This window comes from Procambarus clarkii, chromosome 66, assembly GCF_040958095.1.
Source record: "Procambarus clarkii isolate CNS0578487 chromosome 66, FALCON_Pclarkii_2.0, whole genome shotgun sequence".
In the NCBI taxonomy this organism is placed as follows: Eukaryota; Metazoa; Arthropoda; class Malacostraca; order Decapoda; family Cambaridae; genus Procambarus; species Procambarus clarkii.
In genome coordinates, this window is record NC_091215.1 from 26,476,436 (window position 1) to 26,499,970 (window position 23,535).

Below are 23,535 nucleotides of genomic sequence, written 5' to 3' on the forward strand. Positions count from 1 at the left end.
TTTACAGAGGATTCGATCTTCTCTTGCCCTGGATTGATGCTCACACGTGACCACAACTATAAAGTAACCAATGGTGGCCAAGCTAAAACAAGACGCCAAAGTATGCACTTCTGAACCCTAACTAAATTACCCTTAAAACATGCTGGCTCCAGGCCCCAGCTGAATAATTTAAAAAGATTGATTCGGTGAATATATATTTCACACACAAGAACAAACTAAAGCGAGTAATTTATGTGAAGCACTCATTGTATTAAATACAAACAAAGATGATAAAGCTTTTCCGAAGAAACACTATTGCACATCATGCTATGGCTCGGATTCCTCAATACTTGGAATTATCTTTTGAAAATGTGAAACACTGCTGTAACTTGTATTGATCAGAAACTTATCCATTGACATGTTAATAGAATGATGTTATGATCAGAGCTCTTTATCCAATTTAAAAAGGTGGTTTTATGGGAGGAAGTTCTAGGTGTTCACTACTGTATCAGTAGACTGTATCTTTGCCAGTTTAGCAGGGTTTCTAGAACCTTTAGTTTCAACATTTTAGTCTTTCAATTATATTTAGAAATTTAACTACAAATATTTTAATTTCATATATATATATGGTTACTAGTCCATAACACAAAATTGAGAATAGATCAAATTGTTCCTTGAATGGCTTTCAAATAATCACCTTGTCATAATCTTGGTCGTGAACTTTAGGTAGCTATCTGCTGGTCAGATTTTATGACTACCAACTTCCGTGTGTGTAATCACATCTTCACTTATGGATGAAGAAGTTACAGTGTACAACATCAGGATCCCAATGTTTTGGATGTTTGTCATACAGGTTTGCAATGCTGCAGTAGCCTAACTGTGATGGTTCGCTCAATGGTCTTCAAAATTTTAACTTGATGGCTGTTTTTACTCTAGAAACAAAGTAATAGTAAATACAATGAAAGTGGATAACATATCACTTAGAACAAAAATGGATTCAATTTATGGAAAATGTGTAGACTGACAAGTGACAAAAGGAAAATAACTTCAAGCTAGAGCATTCCACTGGGACAAGGATTTCTAACACTGAGCAGGAAAATCTGTGATTGGATAAAAATATTAACTTGTGCCCTGTTACTCTCAAGCTTCCCAACATCATTTTAACTATGTGCAATGTATAGTACTTCATTTTCATAATGTTGGATACTTGTGCAAGTATCTCTCATTGTTCATTTTGTATGGTTGCCATATAGGCTTTTCCTAATTAGTTATAAATATGTTAAAAATTGTGATATATGACTTAATATTTTTTTCAAGTTTTCTGTTATGACACCTTGACATTTATTTTGATATATTTCAGTGTTCTTAGTCTAACTTGATTTCACCCCCAAAGAAATTTAAAGTATGTAGATTATCTTGTACCTGAAGAAATCTCAAGCTATGTACCAGTGATTCAGTACAGTGTAACCACTTTCTGGTTGTTATCAGCTACACCTCGTGTTCCTTCAATACTGTATGGAGGTAAAATTAAGAACCATCTGCATACTTGTGTGCTCAAGTTTAGCCCTTTAGTAACGCTAGTCCCAGTTGAGCATATGAGAAGGTTTTGTTTACAATTGCATCCTGTGTCATGCCTGAGTGTATCAAATGAAGTTAGTTATTAAAAAAAAATGGATCAAAGTATGTCATAGTAGATGACTAAATCATGCATTCCATACAGTTAAATGAATTCCAACATACAATAAGCATTTATTTTACCCATTTCCATACTATTCATAGTTATACAGCTCCCAAAACAAATGCATAACAAATTTTCATTATTTACAAATAATGAACAGGTCAAAATTAGAATTTAATGTAAGGATTTGGGTTGACTACACCCAGAGTTCAGTGTATAATGGACAAAGATGATTTGTAACCAATTTTTTTTTATTACCAATACGAAGTAACTGGCAACATTCAAGAAACAACTTTCTAAAAGATGATTACTTAATTATGAAATAGAATATTAAATATTTATTTTATAAATGAAATCAACACCAATAATTAACAAATATGACTGGTAACTTATACATTCCTATATTTTTCCATCAGCCAAAACTTGAAATGAGTCTTCAAAGATAATCTTATGAATGTTTCAAATCACTGGAGCCATCAAGACACTTGTATTAAACAACAACAAAGTTAGGTATCAACATTTTATGTGGCTTGTAACTGATAAGTTATCAACGATCTCTCTGCTGGAATTTGAGAGAATTTTGGATTGGTTAATGGACTCACAATTTGCAAATGTTATTAAACACATACTTCATAAAACAAAGAAAATGCCTCCATATTTCTTTGACATGTATGTTTAGAACGGAACCAATTATATTTTTGAACAGGTGTCGACTATGACTATAATGTATATTTTCAACTATTTCTATCATAGGTTGAAGAACATGATATTGTGTCAATGATGTGTCCAAATGAATAAAGAAAACTTAAAAGTGTGTTTTGTTAGCCAAAGTCAAATTCTCAGTGCACATAAACTTTGTAATCTTTCATGCTTGCACAATTACTTATTTAATATTTACATAATGACCACTTCTCTAACAACCAAACTAGCCCCATTAAGTCTGGGGTACTACCGAGACTACATTCATTCCACCATGTAATAAACACAAACCTGTAACCACAGGAAACTATTATGATTTCAGTTTGTTGGTAACTTCGTTGAACTGTCTCCTACAGAAGTATAACAAAAAGAAGTACTCGAGTAGCTAGTCCAAATTAATTCATCCCTTTCAAGTGTCTTGGTTTGCTTCTATAACTTCACCTTGAAGACGAACTGAAGCGGGAGGCAAAGAAAACCAAGACGGTAAATAAAGTTTGCTAGCATGACTACCCAGAGACAAAAAGGACAATAACCAATCAAAAGCCCAAATGGCATCCTGAGAAACTTCAGAAAAGGGATATGAAGGAACATCGACTGCAAAAGTGCATAAGATGGCACTACTAAAAAGCCAAGACAGAACACAAATCACTGGCAAAGAAGTAAAAAGCCAGAGAAACCGCTGTATCACCTTGTACTAGTATTGTAATGAAAGATGCAACTGGAAGCTCCACCACCTAGTTACATAAAAGGTAATGATACAATTGGCTCATAAATGAAAGATGAGAAAATTGGTGGACAGACTCTAATCATCCCAATTCAATAATCATCCGGGAGAATCGGAGCCCAAGAAACAGCAGAGGTCATGGACAACAGGCAAGGAGAGCTGAAACCAAGGGAGGAATGACCTGATCCATAAACATCCCCAACCTAATCATTACAGAACAGAAATAATGGTAGCCCCCCCCCCTCCCCATAGATTCTAGTCTAAATGGAAAGTGTTAACTGCAACCTCCCTGCCATCAGAAAAGGAAGCAAAAAAGTGGTAACTGATGGTTCCACACCAAATGGGAATTTTATTGAGGACTAAACCCCAAAACCCCAAAGAGAGACTATCCACTGAGTATACCCCATAGGAAAAGGAGTGATTAACTCCCTCTTTTGAGGCTATCCACTGGCATGCAGTCAGATCTCAGAACCACATGAAAGGTGCAATGAAATGCCATCCAAACTACCATAAATTCCTAGACTGCTGTGGGCCAACTGCAGGCAAGGGGACCAAAACCCCTGGCTGGGATGGTGAAAATTTAAGACAGATGTAACGGGGGGGGGGGGGGGTGGAAGACTTGTGTAGAAAATCAAAAACAAAGTAAAAAGGAAGAAGGAGAGAGGAGGAGGGAAGAGAAGAGAAGAGAGGGGATGGGTGGATAGAACATGGGGAGGGGTTGAGGCGGGAACTGAGGTAGAGAGAGGCGAGCGGGAATAGAAAACGGGGAGACGAACGGGAAGAGGGGAGGCAGGAGGGAGAGAATGAAGGAGGAGTAGAGTGATGTAGGAGGAATAAAAAGAAAGGGGAGAGTAGACTGATTTTATTCTACTCTATCGATGATGTTATTCTATACTGATATTCTAAGATGTTCTGAATGTTTGCTGCCACCACCTGTCATTGAATCTACATTCACTTCCACTTAAACAATGCGACAGGAACACTGCTTAATTTAGTTATCTTTCACTTTTTCATCAAGATATCTCTCTAGCCTTAACTCTTACTTGTGGGGACATTGATTCAAAAAGAGGACTGAACAAAAGTCAAGTTTGTTATTCTACACATAGATGTTTATTACCAAATTATTTCATTATTCCAAATTCCAGCAATTGATATTTAACATTAACATTCTATTATTTAACACAATATTGACCAAATTAAAAGGGGGGGGGGGGGATCACCCACTCCATACACGCCCACACCATACATGGTTAAATGGTTCAGCTCGTCACCACTAAGACACCCAATCAAGACAATGCATTACTGACACTCTTACCTCACAACTCAGACGGATACACCCTGAGGGTGCCTGGAGTGTCACCCGTCAGGGTGAGGAAGACTGGCTGGTCACCTTCTCTCTCTGTAAGGCGGTCGCTAACTGAATCTCCCAGCCCTCCCCAACGTGGGGAAAGCTGTGTACTCTCTTCCTCATGCCCAAATAAGGCCCGAGAAGCAAAACTAACCCTTATAGGACCCAGGCAGGTCTTGCAGTATACAAGGCTCTCCTTGTTCAAGAGTACTAGCCAGGCCGGTCACCCTCCCTCGTACCGTGCGCCTCCTTGCCAACACACACACACACACACACACACACACACACACACACACACACACACACACACACACACACACACACACACACACACGCACGCACATGCACACACACACACGCACGCACATGCACACACACCCACAATTATAATTCACAATTATACATGAAAGAGTGCAAAATACTTGCACTGTTACATATCCCCCTATCTCCCCCAAAATGAAGCTTTTTGTAGTGGGATCCAATCAAGATTGAATCACACTCGAAAACTTCATTTAGTGGAGACATAAAATAAAAAGTCAGAATAAACATGTCAACAAGGTGCAAAAAAAAAAAAATACAAGAAAATACATCCTAAGTAAAAGAAATAATGACAAAATCCTAGCTAAAATATTTCAGTTCAATTTTCACTGGGTCAATTTTTTAAACAAATATTTTTTTCAATACTTTTCAGCATACTAAAATGTCTTATAAAAGTCTCTGAAGATATGGCACTGGGAGACACGATTTGCAGGCAGGAATGAGGGTCGTAACAATGCTTCCCGAATCATCAGCTTCCGGATGCTGCTCCTTAAGGCGCCACAACAACGCTAGTAACCGGGGTCAGAGCCAAGAGCCTACTAGGTGCACTATACCGCTTACTCGGCAGCCCCCGTCACGTCAGGGTCAGCCCACGCCGAGCATCTACTGGCCAGCGTTTTTGGGGTCCTGGCGCGACCATTGGGGCGGCAATTTTCACTCCCAAACTACAGACCCGCGCTGCTCTTCCAGCGACGTCCTTCTGCCCACATCCCTCGACGGAGTCTTCGGTCTGTACTGTCACGCTGCCTCACACACGGCCACAAGATGTTGTATCTGCCAGCAAGTGGCAGCCAATGAAGGCAACCGGGCTGGTCTTGACACAGCGTCCTTGCGTGTAGTGCTCCCAACACCAAGCACCAGACTAAGTGCCAAGTGTGAGCATCTTCTTGGGCCCCGCTAGTGACCAATGACGATCACTAGGGGCCGGGCGCCAACCGTCACAGGCTGGTCGTACACGGTGGCCCATGCATCTTCTTCTTTCTTCCTTCTTTCTTCTCTCTTCTTTCTTCTTTCTTTCTTCTTTCCTCTCTTCTTTCTTCTTCCTTCTTTCTCGTTCATCCAGTGGGGTCGTCGACAGGACAACCTGGGGGTCCACTGGGGTCGCCTAAAGTTGGGAACCGGCAACAAGGGGTCCACTGGGGTCGTCTTAATAATGACAGACAACCAGAGTCCACCGTAGTCAGCTTGGGGTCCACTGGAGGTTGCCGTGTGATGATGACAGGCAACATGGGGTCCACTAGGGTTCGTTGTTGATGGACCGATGGTAATGGACCGGACTGGGGTCGTTGTTCTTCCGCAACCAGTGGTGTCATCGACAGGACAACCTGGGGACCACTGGGGTCCTGATGATAGTGGGACATCGTCATCTGGGGTCCAATTTTGGGTACCCCGGTGATATTGGGGTCTACTGAGGACAGCCTGAGAGGCGGATCCTCCATGAGTGCAGACTGGGGTCGTACTTGAGGCGTGACTGAAGGTGTCACTCTTGAAGCCTCTGTGTGGGGAACGACCCGAGGGTCGTCCCGGGGTCCGTCTGGACCTGTAGTGCCCCACCACGGGTCCACAGCTGGTCGGTGGACGTCTGCATGAGGGATGACCTTGAGAGAAAGTACATGAGGGATGACCTTGAGATTGTTTCATGTTTTGTCGTGTGTTGATACTTTTATTACCCTATTAATATTCCCTTTGTTATGTCCATTCATCCACTTGTAAACCTCTATCATGTCACCCCTAACTCTTTGCCATTCCAGTGAATGTAATTTAAGCTTTGTTAATCTTTCTTCATATGAAAGATTTCTAATTTGGGGAATTAACTTTGTCATCCTACGCTGGACACTTTCAAGTGAATTTATATCCATTCTATAGTACGGCGACCAAAACTGAACTGCATAATCTAAATGGAGCCTAACCAGAGCAAGATATAGCTGAAGAACACCACCAGGTGTGCAGGCGACGAGTCACAATAACGTGGCTAAAGTATGACCAGACCACACACTAGAAGGTGAAGGGACGACGATGTTTCGGTCCATCCTGGACCATTTTCAAGTTGATTGTGATCATGTCGATTGTGACAATCGACTTGAGAATGGTCCAGAACGGACCGAAACGTCGTCGTCCCTTCACCTTCTAGTGTGTGGTCTGGTTAACCACACCAGGTGTCTTGTTACAAACGCTTCGATTAATAAATCTCAGTGTCCTATTTGCCTTATTACGAACATTCATGCGTTGATCCTTTGATTTTAAATTCTTACTAATCATAACTCCCAGATCCCTTTCACAATCCGACTTTGCAATCTCAACACCATCCAGCTCGTATCTTGTAACTATTATCATTATCTAGCCTCAAAACTTTACATTTATCAGCATTAAATTGCATCTGTCAATCTTTTGACCATTTCAAAACCCTATTTAGATGAACTTGAAGTGATAGTGAGTCTTCTTCCAACTTAATTTCCCTACCGATTTTTGTATCATTGGCAAATTTGCAAATGCTGCTACTCAAACCTGAATCAAATATATTATAAACAACAGAGGTCCCAGGACAGAGCCTTGAGGCACACCACTAACAACATTATCCCACTCTGACTTAACCCCATTTATACTAACTCTGTTTCCTTTGGTATAGCCATGTCCTAATCCAACTTCATATAGCACCCCTAATATCATGAGCCTCTATCTTTTTAATCAGTCTTTCATGTGGCACTGTATCAAAAGCTTTGCTAAAGTCAAGGTACACAACATCACATGATATGGTGTTTAACAGCATGGACCCTGGGGACTGAATGTCTTACCAAATTAATCAAAATTGCAAGGAAGCACCCTTGAAAATTTAGAACCTAATATTTAACTACATTACCATGCATTACATAGAAAATATTTAACTATGGCACACATTTGATTACTAAATAATTGCTATGAGCCATAAAAAAACATCATTGGTGTCACATCAACTCTAGTCATCTAACCTTTGGATTAGGTTTACATTCCGAGGTTTAATTTCCATTTGGGAGTCGAGCTAAGTTCATAAGTCCCAGTTTGGCCACAAATCCCTATCTCTAGAGGAAGGAATACACTTAATATTTCTTGCTCACTGGCCAAAAGAGGTGGCTTCACAAGCCACACTCAACTGCACTCCATATTGCTGGAGAATAATACAATACAGTCATCTTGGGAAAGTGGTGTTTAGGGAAGCTGTACATAGCACACAGTGGTGGACACTGCAACCAGGAACATATGGCGTACTGTTGCATACTCTACCACATACACATTATGCACCATTGCATACTTTACCCTGACACAATATGCACTGTTTCATACTGCACCGGGTACAAGAATGCACTGCACATATTACCTGATTGATACCTGCTTGATGGGGTTCTAGGAGTTGTTCTACTCTCCAAGCCCAGCCCGAGGCCAGGCTCGACTTGTGAGAGCTTGCTCAAACAGGCTGTTGCTTGGAGCACCCTGCAGGCCCACATATCCACCACAGCTCGGTTGGTCCGGCACTCCTTGGAGAAAATGATCTAGTTTTCTCTTTATGTCCACGGTTGTTCCCACAATATTTCTTATACTCGCTGGAAGGATGATGAACAACCATGGACCTCTGATGTTTATACAGTGTTCTCTGATTATGCCTATGGCACCCCTACTCTTCACTGGTTCTATTCTGCATTTTCTTCAATATCGTTCACTCCAGTATGTTATTTTACTGTGTAGATTTGGGACCTGGCCCCTCTAGTATTTTCCATGTGTATATTATATGATCTCTCTCTCTCGTCTCCTTTCTAGTGAATACATTCGGAGAACTTCGAGATGATCCCAATAATTTAGGTGCTTTATCGCGTATATGTATGCCGTATATGTTCTCTGTATTCCCTCTATTTCAGCAATTTCTCCTGCTCTGATGGGGGAAATGAGTACTAAGCAGTACTCAAGATTGAACAGTACAAGTGATTTGAGTAGTACAACCATTGTGATGGATCCCTGGATTTGAACGTTCTCATAATCCATCCTATAATTTTTCTGGCTGATGCAATATTGTCTTGGTTATGTTCCCTAAACGTTATGTCGTCAGACATCATTATTCCCAAAACCTTTACATGTTGCTTTCCTACTATGGGCATATTTGATTGTGTTTTGTACTCTGTAATGTTTAAGGACCTTATTTTTACCATACCTGAGTACCTGGAATTTATCGCTATTATACATCATGTTACTTTCTGTTACCCAGTCAAAAACTTTATTAATATCTGCTTGAAGTTTTTCAATGTCTTTAGCAGAGGTAATTTTCATGCTGATTTTTGTGTCATCTGCAAAGGATGATACAAAGCTATGACTTGTATTTTTGTCTACATCTGATATGAGAAATAGAAAAAGCAGTGATGCAAGGACTGTACCTTGAGGTACAGAGCTTTTAACTGCACTTGGATTCAATTTTATATGGTTGACTGTTACTCTTTGTGTTTTGTTTGACAGAAAACCGAGTATTCAGTGTCCTACTTTACCAGTTATTCCCATTGTCCTCATTGTGTGTCCTATCACTCCATTGTCACATTTATTGAATGCCTTTGCAAAGTCCATGTACACCACATCTGCATTCTGTTTTACTTCTAATGCCTCACTGATTTTGTTGTAGTGGTCAAGTAGCTGTGAGAGGCATGCTCTTTTCACTCTAAATCCATGTTGGCCCGGGTTATGAAGTCATTGGTCTCCATGAAACTGGTGACCCAACTCCTGATCACACACCCAAATACTTTTCTTACATGGGACGTTAGTGCAACTGGTCTATAATTCTTTGCCAATGCTTTGCTCCCTCCTCTTGTGTAGAGGTGGTATGTCTGCTGATTTAAGCACATCTAGTATCTCCCCCGTGTCCAAGCTCTTCCTGCACACTATACTGAGTGCATGTGCTACAGCCTGTACTGGCACCTTACATTTCTTAATAAATATGGAATTCCCTGAATCTGGACCCGGAGCCAAGTGCATGGGCATGTTTTCCATTTCTCTTTCAAAATCTGCCACACTCATGTTGATATCAATTATATTTACAGGGTATGGATATCACGCATAAAGAAGTTGTCCGGATCTTCCACTTTTATGCTGTTTATTGGAGTGCTAAGTATGTCCTCTGCATCCAAACATTATGCACCCTGACACATACTACACATACAATGGGATGATAATGAGTTGACTGCACATAGAATGGGATGATAATGAGCTGACTGTACATAGAATGGGATGATAATGAGCTGACTGCACATAGAATGGGATGATAATGAGCTGACTGCACATACAATGGGATGATAATGAGCTGACTGCACATAGAATGGGATGATAATGAGCTGACTGCACATAAAACAATATGGCTACAACAAATGTACAGTATTAAAAAAAAACATCCATATTTTTACAATTTATCATTTATAAATCATACAATCACATATCTTCATCTGACTCAAGCTCTTCATCTTTAACTGGGTCTGCAATGCTCAGGCAAACATCAACAAACTCTGTGAAAATGGGCTCCATCATAGCCCTCTGAATGACAACGTCAGTCTTGTGTGCACTATCCACTTCCTTAATCATCTCTCTTAAATGGCAATTTTTCAGCAGAGTTTTAAGGACACTGGAACTACCTATATTAATGAAGAATACATATACAGTATTAAGTGTGTAATTATTAAATTACAAAATAAGCTAGAAAAACTTTTAACTATTTTGTATTGTTTCCATATAGCCTACAGTGTACAACATTAAGAGAATTAATACAATAGACAATTCAAATTCCAGAAAGTCTATTTAATAATGCCTAAACCATGTAGTCAATAATATAAAAATGAAACATAATTTGTAGTACACATCACAAAATTCCCAAATAGAAAACTCTGTAATGGCTGGTTGTAGTTGTGTTGTGGTTGTAGACGAGTCCCTATCTACATCACCAGTCCACAACTTTTACCGAGTTTGTGGTAGGGAGGCCTGCAGCACTGTGAATTTTTTGCTATTCTCTTGAGATATTTTGGCAAGTAATAATACATATTAACGTGTACAGTACAGTATTTCATTTATATAATTTTACATATACTGTAGATCACATTTATCAACTCTTAGTGTGCAAGTTATAGTGTATGCAATTTCTGGCTAGAATTTTAGTACAGGTATTGTACAAGGTACTGAAAGATCTTAATTTTGAAAATCTGGGAATCTTCTGGTCAAAATCATTCCAGATTTTTGACACCACTGCAGAAAGATGTTTTCCTTGTACAGTATAATATAATATCGGACATGCAGCTGTCTCTTTATTATTGATATTACTTCCTCTGGGAACTCCACATCTTTCAGGGTAGGAGGCAACCCCTTACACAATCTTTTCACTGTAATTATCAAGGTAACGAATATCAATACTGTATACAAAAACAGTAAATCTCAAGATTAAGGCAAAAATACCAAAATGGTCTGAATATGAAGAGTCTGAAGAAGATGAGACTGATCAAGAGTTCATTTGAGTGAATTTTAGGATAAGAGGACGAGGGGAAGGTTCAAAGGCGATTGGCAGGTATGTTGAGTGAACATGCGAAGAAGTAGAATCTAGTGTGAACAGTGCACAGGGATATGATAAGAGACAAGGCTTGGAAGCAGCACTGTGAAAAAAGACAGCATTTTTTGTTCAGTGTATGACAATTTATATACTGCCACTCAAGGAGGTGAAGTAAGCAAGGTATACAAGATCACGTAAACCCAAGAGGAAAAGCCACTACAAAGGTTAAGCATGGCAAAATACAACAATAGAAAATATGAAGAACCCTGACAACCAGGAACACAGTACAGGTACTGTAGTTAAGTCGTTACATGCATTAGTTACACACCTGCACTACCAGGTGACAGCCCTGGGAGTTAGGGTGTGATTGGGATCAACTGAGCACACATGCATTACCCAAATCATCACACAAGCTCAGCACAGCCCATGAGAGCACCCCAAAGCCCACAAGCCTGAAGAGAAGCTCAAGACATGTCAAAGAAACCAGTGTTGAATGTATTGAAATGTCAATTTGTGTGTGAGCCCTGATGGCTCCCTGAAACTACCATCTTTGATGCAGGTGCCAACTACTAGATGCCATCAGTTGCGAAGTTCTCTGGCCTACCGGAGACACAGCGCCAGAACCTGGTCCCCCTCACAGAAGCACAGGGAGCCGTGGCATTTATGGTCACCAGAAGAAGAGCTCCAAGTGCATTAAACTCCTGATCCACATGCACCAAAATGCAAGACACAACCACTAAGGCAAAAAGAAACCCCAAGAAAAACACTGAAGCTAGAGCAAGTGCACTACACTACACACAGAAATCACACTAACGTGATGCATCAAATGAACAAATCCGTGTTCCAAATCCAAAGGCCGTGACGAGGATTCGTCACGGCCCTTGTGGATTTGTTCATTTGATGCATCACGTTAGTGTGATTTCTGTGTGTAATGATGTAAGGGCAAAGAGGGAGAACGGCCTATTGACATAGCTCGAGTGCAGGGGGGAGTTGTGTAAAACCCTGGTTTGTGCCTTGGAGAGGCTGCGGGATCCAGTAAGTTCAGTAGAACTTTGGTTTCAACTCTTTTACCCTGTCGTAGCTCAGTCGATTAAGACAGTGTCTGGGATGCTCCCGGACGCAAGTTCGAATCCTCGTCACGGCCCTTGTGGATTTGTTCATTAGAGCAAGTGGCCTGACCCCCCCCCTCCCCCCAACAAGAGGGGGCGAACGTGCGGGCACTGGGTTATAACTTTTTCGGTAGTTTGTTTACATACTGTACTGTAGTTTGGAGAATTATACGGCTGTTTTCGAGTGTGTTGGTTCCTTGGTGGTGGCATAAATAAATAACTTAATATGTAAATACCACAGTTCCCTGCACCACTTTGAATTACCAGGTTCTGGTTCTGCGTCCCCGGTAGGCCAGAGAACTCTGCAACTGATGGCACCTACATCAGAGATGGAAGCTTTAGGGAGCTACCAGGATTATTCCCAGAAAGCATGTGATTGCAATCGGCATCAATGCCACACAGATATTGAGCACAAGGGAAGAAAACCCTGAAATGATGCAGCAGTGGTTAGCTATAATCAAACACAAAGTGAACGAGGCACCACATTGTTAAGTAAACAATGAAGCATGCGGGTACATTACAAGAAGTATAAAAAATACCCGGTCAATTTAATGTCTTTGCAGAGCCAAGTACTGTACTTCAAGGGATTGCCATCTCTGAAAACCCTGTTGTACTAACCCCCTGTGGTGATTGGTTTAGTAAATAGTTGGGTAACTGTATTTTCAAATTAGTAAATTTGCAATCCTTGCAGGCCTAATAGTTGGAGTAAATGCTTTATTTTGGTAGGTGGATTGAGGTATTCTCTCCACTCTCTCCCCACCCCTGAAATACAAGACAAGATCATTTGAAAAGTTACTTGGTCTTGTGGGGTTCGAGGTTTAACTGAACCCGAGATGCTATCAAGGATCTGGGTGGACAGCAACTAATGGAGCCATAATCAAAAGAAAAAAGAACATGCACTCGCTTATCACTGGCAACTCCTACTTTCCAGAAATATAAATTAAATTATTAGGAAATACAATTTAAGAATGAGTGATATTTTTAATGGGGTGGTGATTCTACATGACAGAACAACAACTTGTCAACAGGGAAAGCAGGGAGATCCCCAGCTGGATATTTGGAATGATTAGGGAACTAATGTCACAGAGATGGATTACTGGTAGACAATTTGAGTTCAATTGAAGTCAGATTGGTGTTATACGAGCTGTGTGTGTGGGCTGTGATTTTGAGCCAGGGCAGCCCCAGAATTTATTGACATAGAACGCTGAGGTGTGCAAATACATACATCATGGTACGATTAATTTATATTAATTCTACTGCTGATTGTTTTATCATCCTAATTTTGTGATATACAGTATATTGTGTATTTACAATATATCACCTTTCTAATTCTTAGGTAAATGTCTCATCAATTCATGTTGAGACATGCATTGTTGAGACATTTACCTAAGAATTAGAAAGATATATTGTAAAGACAATATACTGTATACTGTATCACAAAATTAGGATGATAAAATAATCAGCAGTAGAATTCGGTACTGACTCATGGAATTCAACATTCATAAGAAATCTGAAGTACCAGAGACAGACACTCACTCACCTTATGCTTATAACGCAATTTTTTATTTAGAATGATATTCGCCTGTTTAGTCAGCATTGAAATGCTTTGTACAAGTTGTTAAAAATTAACGTTTCCAATTCTGATAATAACAACGTTCACTTGATATGGTTATTGTGACTATACTTAATGTACTGTACTTTTTATGTACACTTTTTCTATTTACAAATGTACTACATTTACTACATTGATTGATAATAATGGAAACTTTAAAACTAGCTAAGGTGTTAAGTTGCAACACATTCATAAAAGAAACAAGTATATGGTAAGGTAAGTGTCTAAATATACAGTGAAGTGCATCAACCACAGTACAGTACTATATATTGAAATAAGTGAATGGGTTAAATAATGCTAAAAGAATTATTACACAAAAGGATAATTCAACTATACAAGGTTTGATAAATCAAAACATGATACACTTACGCAAGTTTTCCAATGTCTTGGGCATAACTGTATCGTCAGTAGGGAACAATATCTGCTTGTCTGAGGTGCTGCCTTGAGTATCAATCTCAAATATAATGTCTGACTCCGTTGATGATGCGTGGCATTCATCCTGACGGTGGGTCTTGTAGCATACCACACTGCAACTATCAAGAAAAGAATTTCATCAAAATGGTTAATGGAAAAGAAATGCATTACAGTAACAAGTTAAAATTTGCTTCTGTTCTCACAAGTCAATTTAGCTTATAAAGAAATGGTAGATATATTAATAATTTTATGTCTTATCCAGGATAACAGAACTCTATTTCCAAGATAGATTTTATCCATTTCGTACAGTATATTATAATTTTCTATTCAATACATTATTTTGTTTTTAAGCTTTTCACATACATTGTTGAGACCTACAGTTCTATATCTATACAGTGATACCTCATCTTTCGAATGCCCCTCTTTACGAACTTTTGAGGTTACGAGCCCAATTTCTTCGTAAAATCAGAATTGGATTACGAACTTTGCCTCAGGTAACATAGTTTGTTGACACGTGTATGGCCAACCTAACGTGTGGGGTCACAGCGACTGCGCCTCAGTTTACCAGGTCCTCCCGCCTAGTGACAATCGTGCTTGAATTCTTTGTAAAGAATTTCAGTGTTTTTGTAATTTTTGGGTATTTGAACATAAAAATTATTATTATATATATCACCATGGGTCCCCAAGAAAGCCAATAGTAAGGTTCAATCCAAGAAAACATGTGAGGATGTCCATAGAGAAAAACCAAAAGAGATCATTCGTAAACATAAAAATGGCACATGGGTTGTTGACCTAGATAGACAGTACAACAAATCTATGTCAACGATATGCACTGTAATTGCTAAGAAAAAGAACATTATGAGTGCTAAAGTGGCATAAGGCATATCAACAATCACAAAACAAAGAACACAAAACTTGAGGACATTGAAAAGTTGTTATTAATTTGGATACACGACAAGGAGTTAGGTGGTGATAGCATTTCAGAGACCATCATTTGTGAAAAAGCAAGGCAACTGTATGAAGACCTTTTAAAGAAAACCCCTGGAACAAGTGATGCAGATACGAAAGAGTTTAAGGCGAGCAGGGGATGGTTTGAGAAATTTAGAAAAAGAAGTGGCATTGACAGTGTTGTGAGAGTTGTGTGTGTGTTGAGAGTTGGTGGAGGAACACAGCGAAGAACTGACCATCGAAGAACTCCAAGCCCTTCACAAGGAGTAGCAACAAAAGAAAACTGAGGAAATTTCTTCAGGGGAGGAGGAGGCAGTATAGAATGTCCCTTCCTCAACTATTAAATATTGGTGTAGACTGTGGGAAGAAATGCAAACTTTTGTTGAAATGATTCACCCAGAGCAAGCTGTAGTAGGCCGTTGCCTTAACCTTTTTAATGACACTGTGATGCCTCCCTACAGACAAGTCTTGCAACATAGGGCAAAACAAGCCTCTATATAGATTTTTAGTGAGAAAAACAAGCAGTGAGCCATAAGCAGGTCCTAGTGGTATGCAGGCAAAACGTACCATAGAAAGTACCCAAGAGAAGTCATCAATGCTTGATGTTATAATGGAAGGAGACCCCTTCCAAACACTAACCTCCCCTCCCCCTCCTCACTATCTTTCATACACCAACAAGTCATCAATAAAGGTAAACAATAACTTGTACATACTTTAGTACTAAAGATTTGGGTAAATTAGGTATAAAATTTACTTTGAAGTTAATATTTTTGGGAGTGTGGAATGGATTAATTCCATTTACATTATTTCTTATGGGAAAATTCGCTTCGATTTACGAATTTTCGGGTTACGAACCGTCTCTGGGAATGGATTAAATTTGTAGGCCAAGGTACCACTGTATGCATAAAAAAAAATATAATTATTATCAACAGCTTAGTGAAACAGTGTGCTAGTGGCTTTACAAGAATGTAAAACCCAATATACCTTCTTGTATATAAATAAATAACATAAGAGAAAAATGTGCTCAGATGGTAAAGCCCTACTGAATGAATCAATTTTAATAAAGCAATAATTATGCTATAAGTTTGTGAAAAATAATTTCCTAAATAAATTAAAACTGCCACTCCCAAAGACATACTGTATTATATACATCACTTTTACACAACATGTTGCAACGTATAAACATCAGATTTTTGGGTGTTTTCTTACACCTGATGCCTGTGTTCACTTAAAAGTAAATAGAACTAGGTAATATCTTGAGGTTATCTTGAGACGATTTCGGGGCTTTAGTGTCCCTTCAGCCCGGTCCTCGACCAGGCCTCCACCCCCAGGAAGCAGCCCGTGACAGCTGACTAACACCCAGGTACCTATTTTTTACTGCTAGGTAACAGGGGCATAGGGTGAAAGAAACTCTGCCCATTGTTTCTCGCCGGCGCCCGGGATCGAACCCAGGACCACAGGATCACAAGTCCAGTGTGCTGTCCGCTCGGCCGACCGGCTCCCTCTATATAGTGAGAAAGGTACCTGGGAATTGGGCAACTGTTGTGGGTTGCAACTTGGAAAAGGTCAGACGTTGGCCTTGAGTAAATAAGCCTAAAAAGACTTCCTATCCCTAACAATGGTAAAATAATATCCCTTAATTATTATGAATTAAAAGTAAAAATGGTGTGAAAGCCCTTAAAGAAACAATTTATTGCCTTTGGCCACGTAGTGGAGACTATCTGAAACCATCCGAAATTTGGTTGAATTATGTTCAGTGATGTCTGAATGTAGCCATACAAGATTAACTTATTTACTCAAATGAATTTCGTTCCGTTTCTGAGTCTATCATGTGCCTCTTTAACCTTTTCCACTACCATCTAAAGGGTGGGTATGATGTGAATAATAAATGAAGTAAACTGTGTACAGAACAAACTTTTGCACTGATAAAATTATTGATTATTTTTATGAACAATGAAATGTTCTGACATGAAGTTGTAGGTGTGAGACAAGACCTTAAAGGGCAGATGTCTTGCACCAGAAAATACATCCTATACTGAAATGCCACAAAATGAAGACCATGTATTATTTATTTATAATTTGGATCTAGTAAAAAAAAAAAAAGCTATAATAATAGTAATAATAATTTATACACAAGAAGGTACAATGGGTTGGTGAGATTACATAAGATTGGTATTTGTACATTCTTGCTAAGCCACTAACACACACAGCATTTTGGGTAGGTCCTTATTTTTTGCCTAATTTATGATATACTTGCACATTCCTAATGTATAACACTTTGTGAATATGTCAAAACCAGTATCATTTAATAAGTTATAAAATGAGAATTTATGAATGAAAAACCAATGCATTAAATGCTATTTTGGTGGAGAAACTCTATTAAAACTTTAGAGAAACCTATGGACCAACAACTGATCTTCCCAAAAATTCAACGCAGGTACCTATTTATGGACAGGTGAACATGGACATCAGGTATCACAAATGTCTTGCCATGCCTACAAATTAAGCCCAGGATTAATTATTTGCAAGACAACAGTCTTATAATTTTCTATTCAATACAGTATGTATTTTGTTTTTAAGCTTTTCACATGCACTATGCTACAGGTCACTTGGCAACCCAGTCCCTAGGCAGCCCATCCTCATTAACAAAGGCCAAATGCTCGTTAATCCGGCCACCAAACTCCGTTCATGAATGAAAAATGATTTATGCACGACTCGACTGATGACGTGCAATCATTTCTCAAACAGTGCTTTGCTGGCAACCTCTGTTCAAACCGCTGTGTTGTAAATGCTTCAGCCACATACTTCAAATACAAATAATCGTCAACAGAACTTAAACACCTAACCTAACGTAACCTACATCTAACTATACACAGAACTTTAATATATAATAATATTAATATATAAATGATAAAACCTATTTTACATACTCATTATGTTAACATTGATCAATGTATCTTGGGAGGCCAACAGCCACTTTAACAATCCTGGCCTGAGGATGGGTTGCCTCAGAATATGCTCTTTCAAGCTGTGGCTAACCCCAAAGATTATTTTTTTGTAGTTTGCCCTTAGTTAAGTATTTAGATTTTATTGTCAATTATTTTTATTCACAGTACGTGGGTAAAGCATTCTGAGATAGTCACATCGTACACAAACAATTCGCCAACAGATTTTCAAACCTATCCTAACTCAACCCAACCGAGCCTAATACAGCCTAACCTAACCTAATATAGCCTAGTATAATAATATATATAGTATTAAAGACAAAAAAACGAGCGTTGTCGAATCGTCTCGTGTCAGAAACGACCAAACCCCATTCAGAGAGGAGACATTTATCCTTAACAATTGCAAATCCTTAACTGTAGCCTGTATAACTCAACAGTAAAATGGGTACCTGGTTGTTGAACGATGTTTCAATCAATCAATATCAATCAATTTAAAGAAAGGATGTGACCACTGTTCAAGAAATTTGAAGGGCATCAATTGTGAGCAAGTTTGATTGGTTGGATTGAGTTGTTGTTAAAGATTTAGTTACTCAGGACGAAGTGTCCATGTAGCACGGGCTATGGTGAGCCCGTAAATGGATTGAGAATTTGGTCATTATTTATGAGAGGCTGGTGTGGGTGCACCAAGCTCAGGTACAGAGGTGTGACACGAGACATATACTTACTATTTCACTCTGCACTTGGGACACTTGTACTTGGAGACAGCTTCAGTGCACACTTGACACTTATTGACCACACCATCCATCGTTTGAAATTATTCACTAAATATTACTACTTCTTCAACTGATTTGGAGGCGGGTCCAAAGATGTGTCCAAAGATGTAAGGTGATCAGAAGGAGGGTGTGTGATACAGGTGTGGGGCGAGGAGCCCCGGGCGCCGGCCACACCAAACACTCAACACTGGCTGCTGCTCCCTGGCCAGGGTTGCCTGGCCCAAATTGCTGAAAGTAGCGAGCTGAGAGTCTAAAAGTAGCGAATTTGCAATAAGAGTAGCCCAATTTTTTGTTTAGTGACTGATACAGGTTTCAAAGTAATATATTTTAATATATTGAGTACACTACACGATTTTGAAAGTTTCAGCATTACTTGGAATACGAGAAAGAAGCTCTATGCAAGCTTTCACTTAAATATTATGGCATCTTTCTTGAATATTTAGAAACTTTTCCTGGGTTATAAAATTGTTTTGTCTGTTAGTTGCCTGAAGTGTTGAAAATTCGTAACCAAAGTCCACTTTCTCCAGAGGCAGACATATGTAATTGTAGTCCAAATAAACATGAAGCTTTGCATGATGAGGATGCATGATTCTTCTGAGTATTCCAAGAGTGAAGTTTTCCAAGACAGTGTGAAGGCTACACTGATCTGCTTCGTCTTTTTGATAAAGTCAATTCATACTTTCAAAAAGATTTAGGATTGGTCTGAGAAATGTGAAATATAGCTAATTGGGGGATCAGAGTACATTGAATAAGTTGCCTTGTAACATATTTATCACAAGACTTCAACAAAATCTTGTAGATCTGAGTCAAAGTGAAATTGACACCAGTAATTCCATCTATCATCATACTATCATGCAAGAGGAGCCACACATCTATGGATCATCCAATAAAATCAGTAGACTTCTAGATGTTACTACTGCTCGGCTTAGACTCGGTTACAAGTATCTCTGGGAATTTTCATTATCTGCTGATGTAGACCTGACCAAATGTAAACTGTGTCAACAAAATTATTCGCACACCCTCCGTCACTATGTGATGGAGTGCGAAAACATAAGTGAATTTAGAGACAATTCTATAACTAATGTTCCAGAGATGTGTAAATATTTCATTCAAAATGATCTGCTACCAGAAATTTTAGCCAAATATCCCCAGTTTGCTAACTGTAGGTAGTAACTAAGTGATTGTAACCTATCCACCGCTGCCCACTGGATGGGGGGCGGTGTATAGGACAAACATATCAATTGTGACACTAGCTCTCCACATATGTCAGTTGCTTAATTTAGAACCTATACTTGAGGTCGATCTCGAACCCATTGTTGATGTGACGACTTATATTGAATTTTGTAACTAGCTCATCAAGATTGTAACTTGCTTAGCTAAATGAATTGTGGGGTTCAGTCCCTGAGCCCATTATGTGCCTCTGTAACCCTTTCCACTACTGCCCACAGGATGGGTATGGGGTGCATAATAAATGAACTAAACTAAACTATCACAAGAGCAAGAAGCGATTTGGTAATGAGTTGTTAAAGAATCCCACTGATCTAACAGACACTTTACACTACCGCTCCTTGCCAACCATCGTCTTCCTGACAAAGGTATTAACTGTAAAGGATGTTTACAATCATTTCTCAATTATCAATTACAATTACAATCACCTGCCCGAAACGCTTTGCGTAATAGTGGCTTTAGGCATTGTATGTACTAGCTCTATCTATAAAGCCAACAAACCTTTGTAAAATCTCTTTATGTATGTACCTTTACCTAAATAAAATTATTATTATATATATTATTTATCAATCATTTATCGTTATCATTTCTAGATAACGTTCTCTCCTTAATGAAGATCTGTGGAACCAGATGCAACTTTCGGGATGAAGTATTAACGACAATTAAGGTTGGGAAATCTATGGTCCCTGGGGAGGGTTTCTTTTCCTTGCGGTTACTTTTTCTTTCAAAGGTTCCTAGGATCAACGTCCTCAGAGGGCCGGTCTCTGACCAGGCCTCCTGTGGTAAGTGGTCTAGTCAATCAGTCTGTTTGACGCGGCTGTGATTTGTACACATTACATTATGAAAGTATAAATAATCATCATTCAGTTTGTTAACATTACTAGCCCAACTTGCTTTTAAACTAGCCCAAAAAGTCGCAAGTAGCGAAATTAAAAATTTGGGAGCGCGGTGCTTTCAAAAGTAGCCCAATTCGCTACTTGTAGCCCAATCTGGCAACCCTGGCTGCTCCCCGACTCACACACCTGTTACTTATATATACACATTTTGTGTCCGAAATGGTCAAAATTTATGCGTGTATAATTTATTAATATTAAAACAACAATATAATGCTATTAACAGCTCAAATCCTCACTAAACTCTAATCTTTTTCTTTGAAGGTCTTTTTATCTAGTTTAAGCTGTATTTGTAAGGCAAAATGATCACTTAGCATTTCATCCACAGTAAGATAATTCCCCTCTATGCCCTCAGCATTTATCAAACAAGCATAATCTAATCTCCCTCCCCTCAGATGAGTAGGAGAAGGCTCGCCCAGCAGTTGAACATCTTCATGTTCCTGCAAAAACTGGTACCATCTGCAACCATTCCTATTTGCTTTACTCCATCTTAAAGCTGGATGTCTGGCATTAAAATCCCCTACCACAAGTGTATCTTCAGAAAAAGAAAGAATCTGGCAAGTATCTTAAATCAAGGGAGCTATCAGAGATGTATAGATTAATGAAATTTAACTCTCGGTCTTGTAATTGTATCCACAAACTAATACTCTCAATACCTCTATATCTCTGAGGGATTCCAGTTATCTCAGCAGGTATGGTACTTTTGACATAACATGAGACCCCCCTAGTTCCTCCATCAGCATATAAGTGAAAACCGTATAGCCATTTAGTCTCAGAATGCTACCATCCCTCTCCCCAGTATGAGTGCTACTATGTCAATATTCTCTCTAAGAGTATAATAGTGTACATCCACCGCTCTAGTTTTTAACCCATTAACGTTCCAAGATAATATTCTCACTCTACTTTCACCCATGATTAATAATAAAACTACCTTTTCCCTGTCCGTCACATTCCATGAGATACGAGAGTACCTTGTTGGAGAAGGTACAAAATGAAGCCAAGAGAATTATCTTAGGATGCCCAAGAAATGCTATGATTGAGATAATGAGGATGGAGTTGAATCTGAAGAGTATTGGGGGATAGAATTTCAGAGATCAATGTAGCCTCTGCCATTAGATTAATGAGAGGTGGGGGAGCTAATGAATTAATCCTCTCGGTTCAAAATGTGGGAAGTAATGAACAATGTATGATAAAGAAGAGAGCATATATGAGTACCTTATGTTCTAATGTTATAAAGTATGATGTTATTACAGAGTGTATTGCTGTGCCCAAGAGAAAATTCAAACCACCATGGGAGGATTGTAATGTAGATGTAGTAATTACTCTCTTGCAAAAGAAAAAAAGTATGTATGAAAGAGGAGAGCTGAGGGCAACATATGATTGTATAATTAGAAAATTACCTACAGAAAACACTCTACATGTATATTGTGATGGGTCAGTAGCTAGGGATGGGAAGGCAGGATGTGGAGCCTTGATCAGGGAGTACACTGACATCGGCACTGTAGATACTGTTATTGGACGCCGCTTAACTGACAATGTCTCTTCAACGCAGGCTGAACTCCAAGGTGTATTAGCAGGATTACAGGAACTAGTCAAATGTGGTAAAAATGCTTGCTTCTTTATTGACAGCAGAGGAGCGTTAGAGTCTTTAAATAGCAGACACCCAGTACACCAGAATATTGTGATAGAGTGTAGAGAGAATGTTAAGAAATTAGAAAAAACTGGGTATAAAGTAAGATTCATGTGGATCCCTTCACATGTGGGAATACTGTTGAATGAGGTAGTTGATGAGATAGCGAAGAGAGCCACGGAAAAAACTCTTGTTGATGTTGTATGTCAGATAACCTTGAAACAAATAAAAACAAGAATCATGATATACTAAGAGGGTGAAGAAATGGTAAAGAGAATGGCAATGGTGGATAGTAGTACACACTTAAGAATTATTCAATAATAAATACAAATTCGTCCTTCACCTATGGTAGAGTCAATCAGTATTCAACAAACGATCTAATTCCCCCTCGTTGGATGAGTGTGCAATCTTGCAACCTTCCCTCAATCCCCCTTTCATCCCCAGTGATTTGTAGCCCGGATGGGGCTACAAATCATGTAGCCCGGATGGGGCTTGATTGGGTTATCTTGCATGGTTAGAAATATGTGATATCACTGCTCAGCATCCTTCATATCTCCTTTATTCTGGACCGAAACGTCGTCGTCCCTTCACCTTCTAGTGTGTGGTCTGGTCAACATACTTTAGCCACGTTATTGTGACTCATCGCCTGCAGAGGAAAGTCTACTTGGAAGAACACAATTTACATGAGATTAAGATTAGG

General features: G+C 39.2%; 2 protein-coding genes across 11 annotated transcripts in view; one reads left to right on the forward strand and one right to left on the reverse strand.

Annotated features, from left to right (window-relative positions):
* Positions 1–2,468, forward strand: part of LOC123769147 (cyclin-dependent kinase 17) — a 150,367-nt gene extending 147,899 nt beyond the window's left edge. For all 7 annotated transcript variants that reach the window (XM_045760113.2, XM_069309914.1, XM_045760114.2 and 4 more), the window contains one exon: positions 8–2,468. In XM_045760113.2, the coding sequence (XP_045616069.1) occupies positions 8–114 (107 nt within the window). In that variant the 3' untranslated portion in view covers positions 115–2,468. The remainder of the gene's footprint in view (positions 1–7) is intronic.
* Positions 1,717–19,321, reverse strand: LOC123769353 (zinc finger HIT domain-containing protein 3). 4 transcript variants are annotated; one of them, XM_069309915.1, is made up of 3 exons: positions 19,038–19,321; positions 14,375–14,538; positions 1,717–6,344 (listed from the first exon to the last, which is right to left on the reverse strand). In XM_069309915.1, the coding sequence occupies exons 1-3, from the start codon at positions 19,115–19,117 to the stop codon at positions 5,644–5,646; spliced, it is 945 nt and encodes a 314-aa protein (XP_069166016.1). In that variant the 5' UTR covers positions 19,118–19,321; the 3' UTR covers positions 1,717–5,643. The 4 variants fall into 4 exon arrangements, with proteins under 4 accessions (XP_069166016.1, XP_069166017.1, XP_069166018.1 ...); XM_069309916.1 differs by having other exon boundaries at positions 5,750–6,328; positions 19,038–19,318; XM_069309917.1 differs by lacking the exon at positions 1,717–6,344 and adding an exon at positions 10,148–10,382 and having other exon boundaries at positions 19,038–19,306.
* Between the last annotated feature and the right edge of the window lie 4,214 nt (positions 19,322–23,535).

Excerpts from the sequence above, each read along its gene's own strand:
- LOC123769353 (XM_069309915.1), bottom strand. The coding sequence starts at position 19,117 with ATGGATGGTGTGGTCAATAAGTGTCAAGTGTGCACTGAAGCTGTCTCC. Across the intron at positions 14,539-19,037 it reads CCCAAGTGCAGAGTGAAATA|TTGCAGTGTGGTATGCTACA; the intron begins GTAAGTATATGT and ends TTTTCTTGATAG. Across the intron at positions 6,345-14,374 it reads CAAGACATTGGAAAACTTGC|GTCATCCCTCATGCAGACGT; the intron begins GTAAGTGTATCA and ends CTTTCTCTCAAG.